Source organism: Strix uralensis, chromosome 3, assembly GCF_047716275.1.
Source record: "Strix uralensis isolate ZFMK-TIS-50842 chromosome 3, bStrUra1, whole genome shotgun sequence".
NCBI lineage: Eukaryota > Metazoa > Chordata > Aves > Strigiformes > Strigidae > Strix > Strix uralensis.
The window spans coordinates 131,243,437-131,262,293 of NC_133974.1; the positions used below are offsets into that span (position 1 = coordinate 131,243,437).

Consider the following 18,857-nt stretch of genomic DNA (forward strand, 5'->3'; position numbering starts at 1 on the left):
TGGACATGATGTCCCAGCCGCATTTTCTCACCTCATTAGCATCATCAGTGTCAAGGCAGGAATAAGACATCCATGTCCCGTATTACGGATCAGCAAAACAAATGTTGTCAAAAGGCTGCTGACACTTTTAGACTGGCTCTTAGGAAGTATTTCTTTCCAGATGGGGTTATTGGGCGTTGGAATGGGCTGCCCAGGGCAGGGGGGGAGTCCCCATCCCTGGAGGGGTTTAAGAGTCGGGTTGACCCAGTGCTGAGGGATCTGGTGGAGTTGAGAATGGTCAGTGTGAGGTTAATGGGTGGACTAGGTGATCTTCAAGATCTTTTCCAACCGAGATGATTCTGTGATTCTGTGACAGTGGATGTGGCCTCACCACCGAGGTGAGCTGGTGACAGCACACCACCATCGCACCAGCGAGGCTCACCAGAGATGGCACCTAACAGCCGAGAGGTGCCACTTTGCAACCCATCTCTCCTCCTGAGAGCTCTGTCTTGCGGCAGGGAAAGGCAAGAGGAGGAATTTAAACCTTCAAGCTGAAGCAGTGTGGAGATGATTACAATCAGCTACACTTATCACAGGAAATATTACCGTAGCACTGAACTGCACATCTGCATGAATCACATGCTCTGTCAAGTGATGAGTCCGTGCCCTCCAGTGTGCTACTTTAATCGCCCACTGCCGCAGACTGAAAGCTCACGAGAGTGGCTTATGTACAGATTTTAAATAGTTTTGGAGTATTATGCATGCCTGAGAGGACACAAAGCTGTCTCTGCCAATCTCTCTTCGAAATCACACAAAAAGTCATATGAAAGGAAAAAAAAAAATGTACGCAGGTTTATTCAAAAGCATCTTCAGCAGTAGCATGTAAAGCACAGCTTTACTGATACTCTGGTGTTCTTAGCAACTCAAATATCACATATTTAATTGAGCAGTGTCTACCTTTTCACATTAAAATGTCAAGTTCTAAAAACACATTTATAAAATGCCTTTGTGCTTCTTAAAATACAGAATTTCTTGTTACATACTTTGTACTGCATATTTTGGCATGAAAGTATACAAACAAAAAGATGTATGCTTTATAAATACAACAAAGAAAAACATAAAACCGAGCAGCACAGAAGGCTAACTGAAACCGTCAGTGAGCAGGGAAAAAAAAAAAAAAAAAAAAAAATCTTTTTGGCAATGATTCATAGTAAAAGCCTTGGACAAAACCCTGTGCTTTCTACCATACCCTGAATGTTAGTAAATACTGAACCTGATGAACTACCCAGACAAAGCTAAGTTATACAGTGTATGACAAGCTTCTGAAAAGGTCCCAGTTCCCTAAGGATTAGAGGGCTGTAAATAAAATCACATTCACCAATTTGGGCCGTTCTGGTGGTGCACCGGGATGCTGATCATCTCAGAGGTGGCCTCAGCCTCAGGCATGAGCAACCAAGTGAATGGCACCTCGCAGCAGGCAAGGATCTCTGCAGGCTTCGGAGCACAGGTGCAAAACGCTTGTGCTCATCCACTTGGCGAAGCAAGCCACCGTGTTTCAGACATGACTTGTGACCCGACGAAGCAGAAAGAAAATGGCTACTGTGCTGCTACTTAATGCCCCAGGCTTCGTTTGTGCTTTCAGGAAGTTTTGCTTTGCTTCCAGAATAGCATGAATAATGTTTCTGATGGTGACATTTCTCCAGGTGATGGAGAAGTGAAGACCTGACTGGAGAACAGGTCTTCAAACACTGGTCAAATATCATCTGAAGAAATTAAATCTTAACCTTCCTTAATCAAGTAAAACTCTATCTACAGAAAATGTTTATGTAATTTAATCATTATTATGAAAAAAAGCAGTCGTGTAGAAGAACAAACAAATTGGGGGGGATGTTCGAGGATGTCACTGTTATCCCTAAGGTGAGTGGGAAGAAGGTGCATACTCCATTTTTATTTCTTTTTGGCAGAAATAGAACATTGCTTAGGTGTAATTTACATTAGTTTCTAATTTAGCACCAAGGTTGTGGAAGGGAAAGCAACATGCATTTATCAGCAGATAAAAATAACAGCAATAGCAGCATTTGAGACAGGCAGAGCGACAGAAGTTGGTGCTGCAAAGGGCAGGCTTGTTGCTCTCCTGCACAATCCATACAGACAGCTGACTTTTTCAGGGAATTTACTGAGTGGACCAAAAAGGGGGAAAAAAAAAAAAATTAAAAAAATCTATTTGCCATTTCCCACATGCAGTCTAATCAGGGTGGTTATTAAACACAACATAATTGTCCCAGCACAGACTTTATCATAAAGAAATTAATAACTCCTCGGCTTTCAAATATTTCAGAAGTGACAGAGGCCTCTCTTGTTCTCCTGATAAAACAAACAACCTGACCATGAAAATCACAGGCTGCCAGCAAAAATGTAAGTTCGGATACCATAAGGAAATCAAGAGATTGAATTACGTTTATTCTGACAGGCTTTTGTCATTTGAGTCGTAAATTAGAAGTTAGAGCCTTATTCAGAGGCAAACCAGTCAAGCTTTATCTGCAATTTATTTATTTGTGTATGTGTGCTTTGAGTGGGTTCACAAAAAAATTCTTCACCCGCATTTGTAAATTCAGGCACTAGGTTAAAAAAAGAAGCAAGAAATAGGAGATTATTAACAACGTAGCAGACAGCAGTCTTACTTTCTGCTTCTCTGCATAAATTTTACCCAAATGTCAGTAAAATCCTACTGATTCAGTCAGCGCAACGGAGTACAGAAGCAGACGCAGAAGACAGCAGTCTTGATAGCTCTGACAATTCAAACAGACTTGCACATCCTCATTTCCCTGAAAATCACCAGATTTTCTGTTAAATAATTATTTAGACTTTCCTTGTTAGTTTTTGAGCCCGTCTAGTTCATGAAATGTTGATTTTTCTCTACAGATGTGTTAGAAATCACTAAACCCTCTGCAGTGAGGAAGAGGCGTGTAGTTTTTAAATTACAGTTAAGATACTCCTGAGATCATCTCACTCTACTTGAGCATTTCAAGAAAACCCACTAAATACAGAGAGGCTGGTGATGATGATAGTAGTAGTGGAGGTCTTGGCAAATTTCTGACATTAAAAAAGCTTAATTATTTTTCTCTGTAGAACTTTCTTGTTAAAGTGAGAAAATTTGGGGCAGAGGAGCTGGAAGTGTTTTTAAAATTGGGGACTACGCTCTATAAACGTTTTGGCATTAAAGTGATACCATCATTCATAATTTCATCTCTACAGGTTCCATAGCATATGCCATTTAAAGAAATTAATTTCCTGCTGAATGATTTATGGTATCTTTGAGGGAAAACAGACTGATCAAGTGCATCAAAAGTTTTCAATATGAACATTGGCCATGGGGTTATTTCCTTATTCCTGCCAACTCATCCTGGTATTTCTTCTTGCTACTAAAAACACTTCTACAGTTGCATTAAGATTTTAGTTTCCATAGAAACTGTTATTGGCTAAAGTAAATACAAGATGGTAAAAAGTGTGACTTTCCTAGTCCTGCAAGCATTCTCACAGCTGCCAAATTTTCACCACCTAACCTTTCACCAATATTTACTGCTGTGAGACATTTTCAGCTATGTCTCCCTTTTAATAACATGGACACTCTTTTGAGTGGCACTTCCACACTTCACAGAAGGTATGTGAATATTCAGAGCTATTTCCATGCCTCACTGTAGAAAAGCGTATGTTTCTCTTCACTGCTCATTGTATTATTTTATTTTGCAGACCTCTCTGCTAAACTTTACAAGGGAAAAGGCGTCCCTTCGTTAGTCTGCACGTCAAAACAAAGCTCGAGAGAGTGCTACCAGGTAACGTGCGAATAAAAGGAAATAAATAATTGCTTCATCGCAACTAATGATTTTCACATTCCTTCAGCATTTCAAAATACAAGCAACGTGAGCCCTGACACTGCACCCTTGCTGACAACAGCAGCAGCTCTGAGTTCCTGAAAGCTGTGAGAAAAGGCATGCCACACTTCAAAAAAGCTGCGCTGAATATACGGGCAGTCGTGTCTTACAGAGGAAAAAAAATGAACTGCATGTTAGTCTCCCGTTCTCGCAATTTCTCTTGCTCCCCTCCTAAATGATTCTGATGCTTACTAAAAAGGCAGAGTCCTGATAATCATCTTATAATTCCCTCACTTCTGTATAAATTTCATTGTATTTTGAATTCAGGCACTTTTTCCTAACACTTGGGAAAAATTCCTAACAACTGGAAAAAATTGCTATCAATTGGGAAAAACTCCTGACAATTAATGTCTTTTCTTGTTCTCTTCAGAAAGTTACTTTCATTTTTCTCCTCATTTAGAGATCTGCGGCAGTGGTCTGTGCTGCCTGAGATTTGCATTTATTCTAAAGAATAAGCCTTTACATGTACATTGCATTGAGATGGGAAACTCTGGTATCATTTCTGAAAATAGCAGCTGAAGATGGAAGGACTCATCCTTGACCATGTGGAAAAAGAAGGTGATGCTGAAGCTTCTCAGTAACACAGAGGTCATTTGAGTACACTACTTACTGATTTTGGGTCAGAGGACGATATTCTCATCCCCCAAACATCAAGTGTTTTGGTACCCATTAAAGATCTCCCTTCTGCATCACCAGGAACTAAGTTCCTATTGAAGACATACAGCCTTATTTTCAGATGCCTAAACACTCTGACGGATCTAACCTCTAATCTTTGTGCCCCACTTCCTTTGCTGTAAAACCATTCTGACTCTCTGCCCGAGACCCACAGGGTCTACCTAACCCCCTAAATCTACAAATTCCCTTTGGGTGCCAAGCATCCAAAGCAGGACAGAGACTTGTGCAAGTCTCCTGAATTTGTTTCATGTTCCCAGCCTTGAGCAGCATTTGGAAGAAACAGTGGACACTGCCATGAATGAAAACAAGTTTTGAGTTTCCTAGAATAATAAACACAAAGCCACTCTTAGACACAGAGGAGCTGAGGTGAGGTCTAGGCTTCACACCGTCCATATGGTAACAGCACTTCTCAGGTGCGGCCACAAATTCATTACAGTACTCCAAAGTGTGAGAGAACAGATAATAATTACCATCAGCTGATAAGACCATGACCTTGGCTCCAGGACCTTGGTCTAGTGTTGGGCTACTCTACATAGTTTCCACCAGGTCTTCTGGGTAACTATTCCTGAGCTCTGCTCAGGAAGGTCTTTGTTTGCAGACACCTTTCTAAGCTACTGCCCTACGCTGCTGTCATGGCCAGGAACAGCGTTAGTGCTCTTGCTCTTCAGTCACCAGTGAATGGGAAGAACAGGAGAGAGGTTTCAAGAGACTCTAACAATCATCACAAACCAGCAGCTCGGAGAAGAAGAGGTGGTTTTGCACTCAAAAGTGCCAAGCGGAGCTGACCACCTGCGTAGCTGCAACCTAGTGCTAACATACTAACTTTGAGGAGATCTCAGCTCATTCCTCATGCTACCTTAACGTGACGACTGCAGGATGACAAATGCACTTTTGAGCCTTCTAGGGAACTTTTGAGGCTGAACATAATAGGGAAGGGAGAAAGGAACCAGACCTCCTGGATGACAAAACCAGAAAGAAAAAGCTCTGAGCTTATGAACAGTGTGCGGTAGCACACGTGCATTTACGTATCCCATTTTTGGAATCTACTGTTACCCTTTTTTTGCACACGCTATGGCCTAGGGAGTAATACAAAATATAAGTATGCCTAATACTACCCTTCTCCAGAGCACAGACTATGCTCACTTAGCCAAAAGATTACAGAAGACAATCCATAGCTTGGACTGAATTACTGGAGCAAAATGTTAACACGTTTTCAACAAATTTAAGGACACCGTGAAATAGGATAAAACAAAAAGACGACAATGCCTTCTAAATAAAAACAAAGCATTTGGCTGTTTATCCTTCATCAGTGAAAACTTCTCCAGAATGAAAAAGCTGCTTTTTTTTTTTTTTCCCCCCCTTATGATAATGATGCAAGAACAATCATAAAATACGTATGTCTGGACTTACGGAAAAATATTGTGAAAGCTGAATGTCAACCAACAAGGCTGAAAGAGAAACTAACTGAAAAACCCTTTGTGTTTCTCTTTTTCAGAAACTAAGAATAGTGATGGTTGTGCAGAAGGTACACTGAGTGCAGCATGAGAACAGACTCTGTTTCTAGCCATCAAAAAGACCCAAAGCTTGGCAGATTAATTAAGCTACCAAAGAAACGTCCCCGCTGGTGGATATGGCAGCATATGGGGAATAAGTGTGTATTCCAGATGGTAATGGGGAAGAGAGAGGTTTTTGGTGACTATGACTGCTTACAGTCCTCTAAGTCATTACTTGCTGATGGTCTTCTGTAGCAGCACACCTAGCAGGTTCTGGTAGCTTACTACGGGTGTCGTTAATGACACGGAAATTTGGTTTACTATAAAAATAAAAATGAATTACTTTTTTTTATTTAATAGAAAAGTCAAGGCTTATTAAAGATGACACTTATTTCTATCAAAAGATAGCAGTAGATCAGAAATACACTAAATGAGGTTTAAAAATTCCCATTAACTTCTTAAGTTTTTAATGACAACCCACAGACAAAATCCACTCTTAGAATTCTGAAAATAGATTAAAAAATTTGCATAAGTTGTCAGAAGTCCCCTAACGCAGTATAAAAATTGTCCAAGACTATAGGCAGAGGGAGGGGTGGCAGGGGAATGAAGAGAAAACCACCTCAGTCTCTTGTTTTACAGTGAAAGATGCATCAACGCACAGCAGCATGCTGTCCTTCCTGCCCAGCAAGGCTACTAGGGGAAGCAAGTTCCCAAGTCAGTGATGACCCCACCAGATCATGAGATTAATTTCTGGGACAGCTAATAAAGCTGTGTTAAGTGGTACCACGGCAGTAAGAAGTATTTGTTGCTGAGGCAGCTAAATTCTGTTCCATGGCTGCAGCTCATACCGTAAGCTGTATTACATACAGGGCAAGAGGTGCTGTAGGTACCAGTAAACCACACCAGAGCCATTCTGCTGGATACAGCTCAGACTCATCATCACAACATAATCATCACATGCATTACACTTTTACCGTGCAACGAGCAGATGGTGAATGATTTCTTTGCACGGTACACGAGGGAAGCTTGCTTTCCCACACAGGAACTCCCCCTAACCAGAGTTTATTATTCACGCTCACCTGAGAGCAAGGGTTGCTCCCACCTGGAAGCAGCGCTGTGGAAAAGAGACTCCAGAAAGCTGGGAACTTCGACAAGTATCATGCATGCACGGTGCTGCTCTCTTAAGCCAATATACCAGGGTTTTGACTAGAAACCTCCATGCAGTCACAAGCTGCTACTGCTTAACTTATACCCAAGCCTTCCTGCTGCTAGATGACTTTTAGATCTTCTATGGATATGACACAAACAGGGCTTCTGTAATGCTCGCTCACATACAGTCAACACTCCTTTGCTCAGCCCCACAACATGGATCAAAGCAAAACTGACATGACTGGCCCCAAAATGAGCGTTTTGTTTCACACCGTTTGCAAGATCCCATCAACAGCCAACCCAGGTGCTGTTTTCATTCTGCCCACACACAAATCAATGACAAAAAAGAAAACTCACTCACACAGGTGGTGCATTTCACCACCCTAAAAGTCAGGATTTTCTCATACTCTTCATTTAATGTCACTGCTGTCAAATCTGTAACACGTTATAACAAAAACAGCCTTTATGTAACCTAATAAATAAAAGTCACCGAGGCAATAGCTATGCATAAATTTTAGCTAAAAACATTTTGTTAGAAGAACATGAATGTCCTCTGTAAAGCGGGTAGCATTTTAAAATAATGTTCTAGCCATTGTTAATACTTTATTGCTATTCATCATAGAACCATTAATCATGGTGAACTCATTTGGTATTAATGTGGATGTCATAAAGTACTTCTGTTGCATTTCAATTATAACTCAGCCTTTAAAATGCTGCCAGCACTACATGGAAAGCTTTGAAAACCAGATTTGAATGGTCTGTTCAGAGATAACTACAATCGCATTGTGGCACGGAGAAACAACCTTTTCCATTCCTAATGCCTACCCCAAAGGGGCTGAGGAGCCCGTGGGGCCGTGCCCTGACCCAGGGCTGGGTGCAAGGAAGAGGGAGCCCAGCGGGAGGCTCTGGGGAAGCCACGGCCATCCAGACCGAGCCGTTTCCCTCCCCTGAGATGAGGGTAGGAAAAGCATTTCTTTGGGCTGCTTCAACCCACCGGTTCAACCGTGGCTAAGCCACAGCAAGGCCACCCTTTCAGGCCCCTAAGGAGATTTCCTTTTTTCCTATCACTCCTGTGATTCCCTGAGGCACTATCTTGCTTCAGAGCTGAGTGCTTTCGTTTTTTCTCTGATATGTAGTGTCTGTCCAAACAAAAACACCAGAGAGAACATATATCTACAACCTACTGTCTTTAGAGACAGCAAAGGAGTATGCAATAGATCAGAGTGGACCTAAGGGAGCTGATATCCTGACCTCTCTGATGACAGTTTAAAAAAAAATCCTCTTTCTGCCCTCAAGAGGCACTGAAAGAGGAAAACTGGCAGCACAAAAAGCAACATGGACCTAAACAACTATCAGCTCCTTGCCATCAGGGAAGCCAAGAACTACCTTGACAAACCAGGACTTTTTTTCTCTTGCTGCCAGCAGAGCTTCCAGAAGCATTTTACACACAGAATCAAACGACAACAGCTTAACAATCGTAACACTTCTCATCAGAAACAGTGGTAAATGGAGAAAAGACAACATATTTTTTATTAGCTAAGGGAACTTTTTTTTTTTTTTTTTTTAAATTCTTCCATATAATTCCCATTATTTTATCTAGGTCATCAATGTAACATGTAAGCACACAGCAAAAATTCCTACCTTGGGAGCTCTGGCATGTTTTCCGCATCTGGCATCTTTGACAAGGCTGATATCTAGCAGTTCAGTCTCCTAGAAGGAAAAATTGCAACACAGATAATTACTACATTAGTCAAAAAGCCTTGTTGTGTTAACAGTGCCTCACTTCCCACATCTGTCAGGGGTTTGCCTGTTTGCAATGACGCCTGTCCAAACTGAAAACAGTTTCAAGGAGTGCTCTGTTGCACTTAAGCTATTCTAACACCAATATGAAGACCTTAGACACATAACTTGGTATCCTTAAAAATGTGCAGGTCTCTTGTGACATGCAGAAGCTATATGAGTCAAGCTTATTTCCTGGATCACTAAATACCAGCTGCTGTGCTTTTTTTTTTTTTCTTTCTTTCTTTTTAATACAATTTTAGCATTCTGATACTAGTCACAGTGCGAAAAAGGCGATGTTACAAACAGAACACCCTGCCTCTGCAATAGAAAAACTACTTTATTATTGCCAGAACGTTTTGAAAAGTGCACATAAAACCCAAGAAGTGTTATATCTACAATGATAACAGGCTCCAACTATTTTAGTGACTACTCAATAAAAACCATGTATTTTTGACATTCATTCCACAGTTCATACGTTACTCTCAAGTTGTGGGTTACACTACACCTGCCGTACTTGAAACAAAACTGGCACATGATGACAGCTTCTGTTAGGCAAATTCCTGTCCTCCCCTACACAGGTGTAATCTGAAGAGTCTCCTTTCACTAATAACCTCTTGGGTCTCCACCCTCCCTGCCAGAGCCTGACAACACGGCAAGGACCGGGGCTGAGCTGAGGCCACGGTGCCCTGGGAGTGCCTGCCAGTGCCAGCCCAGCGCGGTGCTCCCACTCCTCCAGGATCCGCACAGAGTATTCACCTCTCCAAACACGCAGCAAATTATAGCCTTCAGCCAACATCATTTTCGTAGAATACAATCACAGAATCACAGAATGGTTTGCGTTGGAAGGGACCTTAAAGATCATCTAGTCCCAGCCCCCCTGCCACGGGCAGGGACACCTTCCACTAGCCCAGGTTGCCCAAAGCCCCGTCCAGCCTGGCCTTGAACCTGCCAGGGAGGGGGCAGCCACAGCTTCTCTGGGGAACTGTTCCAGTGCCTCATCAGCCTCCCAGTGAAGAATTTTTTCCTTATACTTAATCTAAATCTCCCCTCTTTCAGCTAAAAACAGTTACCCCTCGTCCCATCCCTACCCTCCCTGATTGAGAGTCCCTCCCCAGCTCTCCTGTAGCCCCCTTTAGGTATTGGAAGGCTGGTCTAAGGTCTCCCCAGAGCCTTCTCTTCTCTGGGCTGAACACCCCCAACTCTCTCAGCCCGTCCTCACGTGGGAGGTGCTCCAGCCCCCTGAGCATCTTCGTGGCCTCCTCTGGACCCGCTCAAGCAGGTCCGTGTCCTTCTGATGTTGGTGCCCCCAGAGCTGGACATGGCACTGCAGGGGGGCGGGTCTCATGAGAGCAGAGTAGAGAGGGAGAATCCCCTCCCTCAACCTGCGGGCCACACTTCTCTTGATGCAGCCCAGGATATGGATTTTCCCCTTATCTCATCCTGCAACAGGGCATTTTCGGATGTTGCCACATTGGTTCTTTCTTGAATGTTTTAACATTTATGGGCAGGGAGCATTTGGAAGGAGGAAGGACACTGGAGACTGGAGCAGTGCGATTCCCAGCTGCCGGCTCCCTTGCAAGCACGCACATCCACACGGCATTACGCGTGCTTTGCCAGAAGCAACACCAACTGTCCTGCGAGGCACAGCAAGAACATCTGACCTGATTTCGCATTACTTGACAATCTTAAAGCACATCTTAATACTGTCCGCCTCATTTACAGTAGCATTAGTCTAATAGCCCATGCTAGCATGGCTCAATTGCATACTAAATATAGTCTAAAAGTACTTCAGCAGGAGCGTGACCACACTGCAATTAGAGCTACACCAGTTCACTGCATTTCAGCTTCCCAGTAGTAATTGCAAATACTGTGTGGAGAATTTGAAATCTTTGTGCTGGACAAAGTCACTACATTTTTACAAAAAAAATTATTTTCTCATAAACATGTTATTTTGGCATGGGTTACTCTGTATCCTTCTTTTCCATTTTAAGGGACCCAGTCCTTCACAGCTCTTGTAGACCTTTGTTGTCTACTATGACATAAGCTCTACCACCACATTTTCATGTGACTGTACATTCATCATATTTCTCTCTGTCCCCCATATCAATCCCAATTCTCTTCTGTTATAGTACCTGCTGAACTTGCATAAGCATTTTTTTCCTTCATCATCTAGCCTATTTAGAGGTAACTGACACTTTTGAGATCATTATTTTTTGCTCTTACTTGCCTGGAAGAGGTGAAGGGTATCAAAACTTGCAGAGATTAGGAAGAAGTATACGCAGGGTCATAAAAGGCGTTATTTTGTAAACCTCCTTCGGAAATAACCCAAACTACACCAATACACGAGGCACAGGGACACAAGCACTCTTCCGACAGCACTGCACCCTCTCACATGGATGCTGTACATAAAAGCTCAGCTACAGCTGTCCCTGTTCCAGCACCTGATGCTTTGTGAACCCAATGCTCAGGTCCAGTTTGAAGCTGATCTTGCTTCCAGATCTAAACTACACTGATCCTTATCCTGCCCGACATGAGCACAACTGACACCAGGAGTTAGGGCAAAGCTCAACACTCTTGAGTGCAAAAAAAGCCCTTAATTCACTGAAGTCTGGGTAATCTCTCACTATTCAATGAGACAGCTGCATAAGGATTAACTGAAAATTGCAGAGGACAGTGAGCACTAGCTCTCCATCTCCCAACGTGACTGGTCTCCAGGCCTGGATGGGGCCAGCTCCTCACCAAAGGGAAATGATGGGAATGGTGACAAAGCAATGCTAATTTTTACCAGTCACAGATCTGTCCTTAGGTTTTATGGTAACATTCTCACATTCATATCATTCCTCTCAGTGGAATTTATGTCTCAAGTCCCAGTGATTTTGGAGTAGTGCAAATTTGTCTCCATGTATTTTACTTCCTCTGAAATCTAGTCCATGCCACATTTGTATCTCAAAATGCAGCATGATACTCCTAGTGCTTGTGCAGATGCTACAACTTATTTGTCAATTAAACTAGAATTTGTTCCCTCTCCCTTTTCTTTTAAAGAAGTGGTGGGAGAAGGGAATGACTCTGTTACTCTCTCAAGTTGTTCCTGTGAAACATGACAGTGCCAATTACATCACGGTACCACCTGGGATATACCAGCAGTGGAAGGCAAACTTGCTGCTCAACACAGGGAAAAGAGAAAATTTAAAAAGATATGTATGTATATAAAAACAGAGAGAAAAGAGCCAAAGAGGCGCTATGAAACAACCATGTGTGCAGGTATGGCAGCAGGTGCAACTTTAAATAAAACAGGAAAATGGCACACTGGAGGGTTTATCTTTGAGTTAATGCATGCAGCCATTTAGATACTGGCAGAAGTGAAATTAATAAAATACAGCAGAGCTACATTTGGGTCTGTCACACTCAGAGCAAGCACCAAGGTGGGAAACAGAAGAGTCATGACATAATTACGGGGAGAAGGAGACCAGACAACATGGCACAAAAGGCAAGAAATTTAAAAGAAAAGGGTAGGGCTGAGAGCCACCATATTCTGTGTGCATCAAGCAAAAGGAAGCCAAGGCAGGGCAGAGAGAGGCTGAAAGTCCATCAGCAGAAACCGTGCAGAGCAGAGCACGGAGACGACGGCACCTCAGATTTACAGACTCACCCAAGCAAGGGCAGATGTGCCCAGGTTTGCTGTTACCAGTCAAGAACGTGGCCTTTGGGGTGAGAGGTCAGGGGGTTTATTTACCACAACAAATACTACTCACACCCCAGAGCGGTCTCCAGCCCACTGTGAAATGTTCTACAGAAGCTACAGGCACATGCAGAACATGTTGCAAAAATAAGATTTTGCCAACTGAAAGGACTGACAAGCACTAAAAATAAAAGCTTTAACAGCAAACACATGAGGGAAATGAAAGATGCTGAAGAAAAATGGATCTTAAACAAAGATGCTGAGCCACACACAGTGAATTTCAGAAGTTTTTGTGGTTGGATTGGTCTGGCATTTTAGCTTTAAAAAAAAACCCCAACAAACAGAATTAATCATTTACTCAGACACAAAAGTGCAACTAGACCTCCCATAACACAAACATAAAAAGATTCTTTTAAATGGAGTAACACACATGAGAAAGAGACATAGAAAAGGAAAAGACAACAACCAGCACCCCCAAGGACAGTACAAGGAACCTGAACAACCCTGCTCGTGTCTGCATCCTCCCAGACTGAGGAGGATGAGGAGGTATAGAATTGTTCTGAGTTTTGACTAGTACTTTCAAGCCACTTGCACACCACCAAGCCACTTGCAGAAAATGTGATAGCCTGAGGAACCAAGACCTAGCAAGGACAGTGTAAGAAGAATAGGGGAAGAGTAGAGTTTTGTGGGGCAATGGCTGTAGGAAAGGTTGACCCCCTGAACATCCATCTTAGGGCCTTGCTGCACTGTTACCTGACGTAGAAAGCAGGTTTTACAATCCTATCCCTATAATTCTTTATATCCCTGTTTGATAAGACCATTTAATTTGGGGGGATTCTCTCCTAGGCAGCAATTTCAGAAACCACAGGAAAATAAAGTCTAAAGTCTCAGCCACCATCAAGTAGGTATCAGAAAGGAATGGTCCAGCTTCTGTAAGTACATTTGAAATATATGTTCAGGTCTGCAGAAGCAGCAGCCCAGCCCGATAGGTGCTGTAGCCTATGCTCTAAATTAAGTAGAGAGCAGGATATGCATCCACTAAGTGCCTCTGCAGGCAGCATTCAACGGGGCTTGGATAAATCAGAATTCATAATGTGCCATTTCTTAGAAGTTCTTTGGTTCAAAAATACCAAAGCTCCTGGAATTCCCTGACCCCTGGGCACTTGCTTTCATCTTTCAAACAGCTAATTAGAGGACAGAGAGCAACTTCCTCCCAAATGAGAGAAATGACGACTTCCTATTCCCCTATTGCAAAATGTGGGGAGACTTTTGTAAAGGGAATATACACCTCAGTACTGGACAAAAAAATGCCCCATTTCCTGCGCAGCAGAACAGCCTGAGCTATCCTCTGCTTAAGTCAACAGGAGTTTTGCTGTTGAGTTCCTCCGTGTAGGCTTGGACACTGCACTCTGTGCTGCACAAGGCACGAAAGCCACAGCAACTGGGGAAAAAAAAAAAAACAAAAAACCCCCACAAACAACAACAACAAAAAAAACCAACCAAACAAAAAACCCCAAAAACCTCTGCAAGTCCAACTTTTCCCTGTTTAGAGACATCCAGTCATTGCTGTTGGGACTTACTAATCTTGCAATAGAGTAATATCTCTTAATGCAAGTGGTAGATCCCTCCAGTAATTTATAATACAGAAATTCCAGAGAAGTGAATTATTAATCCTGCCATGTTTGTTTTCAATTAGCAGCTGAGACAGAGATGCATTCATATAGGGCTAGATTGTGCAATCTCACTTTTATGGGTGAGCACACACTCACAAAAGCAATAGATTGTGCAATCCTCAGAGACTGCTTGAGCACTTATAATTAGGCCCGTCTGAATTTAATATAGTAACACCAATTTATACCAGCTGAGGATCTGGCTCACTCCTATTTTAAACTGCCCAAAACGATGCCAAGTGAATCACAGCGTCTTGGGAACTTGCTCATGACATAACCCCAGCTACAAAGCAGGATTCCTCATCGATCCCACTGGAGAGCCCTGCTGAAGAGCCATCGGCAGCACGGCAGGCTGAGCACGGGATCAAGCGTCCTACAGAATTTCACAAAAACTATGTCAAGGAGACATAGCAAAAGCGGGTGTGCATTACAACAGCTGCACGGGTTAGATGGTCCAGATATCTAATTACTTACACGCCTAACAAAAATAATCCCACTCTGCTCTGAGAACTGACTGTGGCTGAGTAGTCATGTATTGCTCTGACCCATGTTTGTTCAACCTCCATTTCCACATCCCTTCTGGTGGGCTGCTCTGTTTTTCCCACTGTATGAAGTGTCACTGCATGCTGCCAGCAACTGTGGAGCGCCGTTCTCACGGTCATGTTGCTGTAGCTGTTGCCATTTAGGGATACGGTCTAACTGATGCACAGCTAATTAAACTCTGAAAACTCATTTTCCACTCAGCTTTGAAATCCGCTGCTTCTAGTTTCAAATCTGAAAGAGAAACTGTCTGCCTGAAAGCTTATCTAATTCTTATAAATATTACCAGTCCATCTAATAGAAGACACAACACTGCCTTCGAAGTTTGTCTGATGCAGTGCTGGCAAAATAAACTTTGAAAAATGAAGCCAGTTTTGTAAACAGGCACCATTTAGTGCTACTGGATGGCAACATCTGGTGAAAGTTTTCAAAGGGAAAAGGCCATTTTGCTGAAACAAACTTCAAACAGAGACTTAAACATCTTCTACTGGAAATAGTTAATCACAATGAAATGTTTCTTTAACATAGAAAGACTCCATTTTAACGTTTTCTGAACATGAAAGTACTGAATATTTCTTGAAGCAAGTTAGCAGTTCTAAGTTACTTTTATTTTTATTCTGCATTTAAAAAGTGTTATTTAAAATAAAAACACAAGTGACTCATTTCCTTACAACACGTTACAAAGAAAATGTTAAGATCAACATTTGAATCTGATCAGGAACAATTACAACTTATGCTAAAGAAGTATCTGGTCCTATAGATTCAGAGTAAATACGTATGCAAACTCAGCTACTTACAACCATTTATAGAATACAGTTCACTCCGGATTCAGAGATTTTGACAGCATTCTGATCAATCAGCCACACTCAGGTTAACTCCAGGACTGAAATTCTCCACAGTGAGAATGAACATTTAGCGCTAATTTAGACAGGGTCCTTTCACAGCTAGGCAATGTTGTATATAATCCCCCTGTTAAAAACGTAACTATTTTTGCCCATTATCATTAAGAATAAATTGAATGAAACACAGCAATTTGTCTCCTCATCCCAAAGGAAAACTGTGGAGGACTGGTGAGGTTGATTTAACAGAAACCTGCATTGACGGCTACAAGAAGAAACAGCAAGGCTGTCAATGACATTAATTGGAGCTGAGCTAAGGTAGTGCTGTGTTTCCCTGAAAGTCCCATTATATAATTCATAAGCTGCATCCCACTAGAGAGAGACAGTCCCTGAAGAAACCGTCTCCATGCTTCCTCCTGGCAGCACACAATTCAATTATCAGGCATCAAAATCATCGGCTGTGTCAATAAACGAGCAGTGCAGTAGCACGTACACCTTGAAGTCAACAGTAAAACTCTCCCCGACAACAGCAAAGTCTTTTTCTGCAGAGAGTTGTTCATCACAAGTTCAAAATACTTTATTACCTTCCCACCCACTCTTTTCAGCAAGTCATTGACAATGATTACCTTAATGCTAGAACTTGCCAACCTGCCCGAAGCAACCAGACCTCTTCTAGGTCCTTGCAGGTGATGTTCTCCTCACAGACACATGAGGAAGCATTGCAAGGGTTTCAAATAATGGAACAAGTGCTCAGGTTAAACTGTGGATTTCTGTATCAGCCATTAGTCATTAGAACTTTTTGTGTGTGTTTAAACTTGGTTAAAGTGGCTCCTGAATTCTCTGCCTTCTAAACATCTATTACAAAATCCAAAGCCCCAAACAAATCCACCACCCTGGCACCCAAAATGAAAAAAAGAGTGAGAGGCACAGCTGTTCCTGAGGGGCGAGAGAGACAGAAAACACTTCGCCACCTCCACTATTTCACTCAAAAATCGCGTTTTTTCAAACTATTCTTTTCTGGCCAATAAACGCTGACAGAAAATCACCGCAGCCCCATCCACTTCAGGTCCATTCAGAGCAAGAGGCTGGGCACATTTCACCATACACACAGGGGAAATCAGCTCCTGGACCTTTCTCTCTTGGGAATTATTTTAAGCGGGGAGCTCTTTGTCATCATCAGCACTACACCTCTCCACAGAGTTGCTGGAGGTGCTCTGCCATTTCTTCTGCTACCTATGGTGCATCCCCTGAGGCAGGGAGTGATGGAGATGGAAGGAAGAATGTAGATGTGCTCCTCTTTCGCAGTGCAGCAGCCTGGCCAACAGGAAGGGATGGTTTTAAGTACTGCTTCGACTGTACGAGCACCTTTAGGTCTGGAGTAGCATTTCTGACCAAATAGTTCAGGCAGACACTTGCCCTCTCTTCAACTCGTGGCTTTCAGCCCTGATTCAGGCAAGTGAATAGTTTAATGCTTTGTCTGGTTCAGAGTACAGCTTTGGCCCCCACCGTCCCACCTGCCCAGCCAGTCCTTTCTGGAGAAGCTCCCTGACTCACTTCTCAGCCTCTCCTGTTCTGCTTTCTAGAAGTAAATAAATACAGTTCATTAGACAAGGAGGAGAGTGATGCACTTGGGACCCCATGATACCTGGCTCCCCAGGTGGCTCTCCCAGCACTCTTGGTTAAAGCACCTGGTGAGGTGACCACTGCTACAAACAACTGTAACTGGATGGTGGATGATCTTCTCCAAGCAAACAACTGCAAGGGGTTTGGTATCAACAGAGAATGGAAATTTTTCAAAAAAATCGCTTGAACAGAATGACTTCTTACAACTCAAAATGAATTATCTGCAAATCTGAACCTGAGCTAAGGTTCATCTGGGTGATCATTAACTGTTCTTAACGCAAAAAGAGTCAGAGGACCTCAGCACCTGCAAGGCAAGAACTAGTATTTATGATTTGACTCAACTTCTCTGGGCATAAGCTCCAAATACTTTGCAAGGTTTCTTTGCTTGCAGATTCTTCTTGAAGTGCCAAGTTACCCGACAGCCCATCTGAAAGGCCCTTACAGCAAGCACTCCTATAGAAGAGTAAGCCACAAACTGAAAATTTTTTCTATTTTAATAACGCTCAGTCTCTCGATGTATCCCTGGAGACATAACAGCAACATTTTCTAGATCAGGGAATATAGTTTGCAGTTTATATGAGGCACTGGGCTATTACGAAAAAAAATGAGAAGGAATTTTCATGCTAAGTACCCTTTTAATAATGAAAGCAAAACAAGCCTTCTGCATCTATGCATATAGTTATTTGCTGCTTTATTAAGGAAAATTTCATTTGCTTGGATTTACAGATGCTGTGGCTAAGCAGTCTAGAAACTGGTGCATACATTTCCCAACACAAAGAAAGAGTCGAGAAGCAGAAGAACACACAGAGGTAAAGATTTGCTCCCTGCCTTCGCCACAGCAAACTGCCTGGCACAAACAGGTGAAGGACACACCGAAGAGTCAGTGTGCTATGACCAGCAATCATCTCAGATTTTAAAAGTAATGCACTAGAAAAACAGAAAGTTTCCATAACAACAGATAAAACTTTAGTCTGCCCCCTCTTCAGCCATGTCTGAAGGTACAGTTCTAGTCCGAAGTCACTAGTGCTTGAATGGGTATAAACTCAGCTTGGTAGATTAAAAAAAAAAAAAGTTACTTCCCTTGTTCGTTGGAGTATCAGTATATAATCGACAAAAACAAGCCACAACCCTAAGACCTTACAGCTTAAATACACAAGACAATCAGCGAATGAAATGAGAAACAAGTATGAGTAGTCATCTCCCAGCAGCACAGAAGAAAACAGCGTCAAAGCCGGGAAAGTATCTCCATATCTTAGTCCCACAGCCATTAGCGGGCAGCCTCCTTACCACGCTGCTGCCTTTGCATGGGACTCTTAACTACTGGTGCTCTACCTTTCCAGGAAAGGCAGCGTGCCCTGGAGAGACACAGCTCGATATAAACTTGTTACAGGAGAGTTAGGAGCTTTACAATGACAGGAACCTGATGTCTTTTGGAGAAATCATTGCACAGACAAGTCCGGTTATAAGGAATGTGCCATAAACCAAGTGAGAAATCA

The 18,857-nt window shown here is 42.6% G+C and overlaps 1 protein-coding gene across 4 annotated transcripts in view; it reads right to left on the minus strand.

The window, feature by feature from the left end:
• The window catches only part of PLCB1 (phospholipase C beta 1), a 406,093-nt gene that overhangs the window by 284,797 nt on the left and 102,439 nt on the right, over nucleotides 1-18,857 (minus strand). For all 4 annotated transcript variants that reach the window (XM_074864428.1, XM_074864427.1, XM_074864429.1 and 1 more), the window contains exon 3: nucleotides 8,870-8,938. In XM_074864428.1, the coding sequence (XP_074720529.1) occupies nucleotides 8,870-8,938 (69 nt within the window). The remainder of the gene's footprint in view (nucleotides 1-8,869; nucleotides 8,939-18,857) is intronic.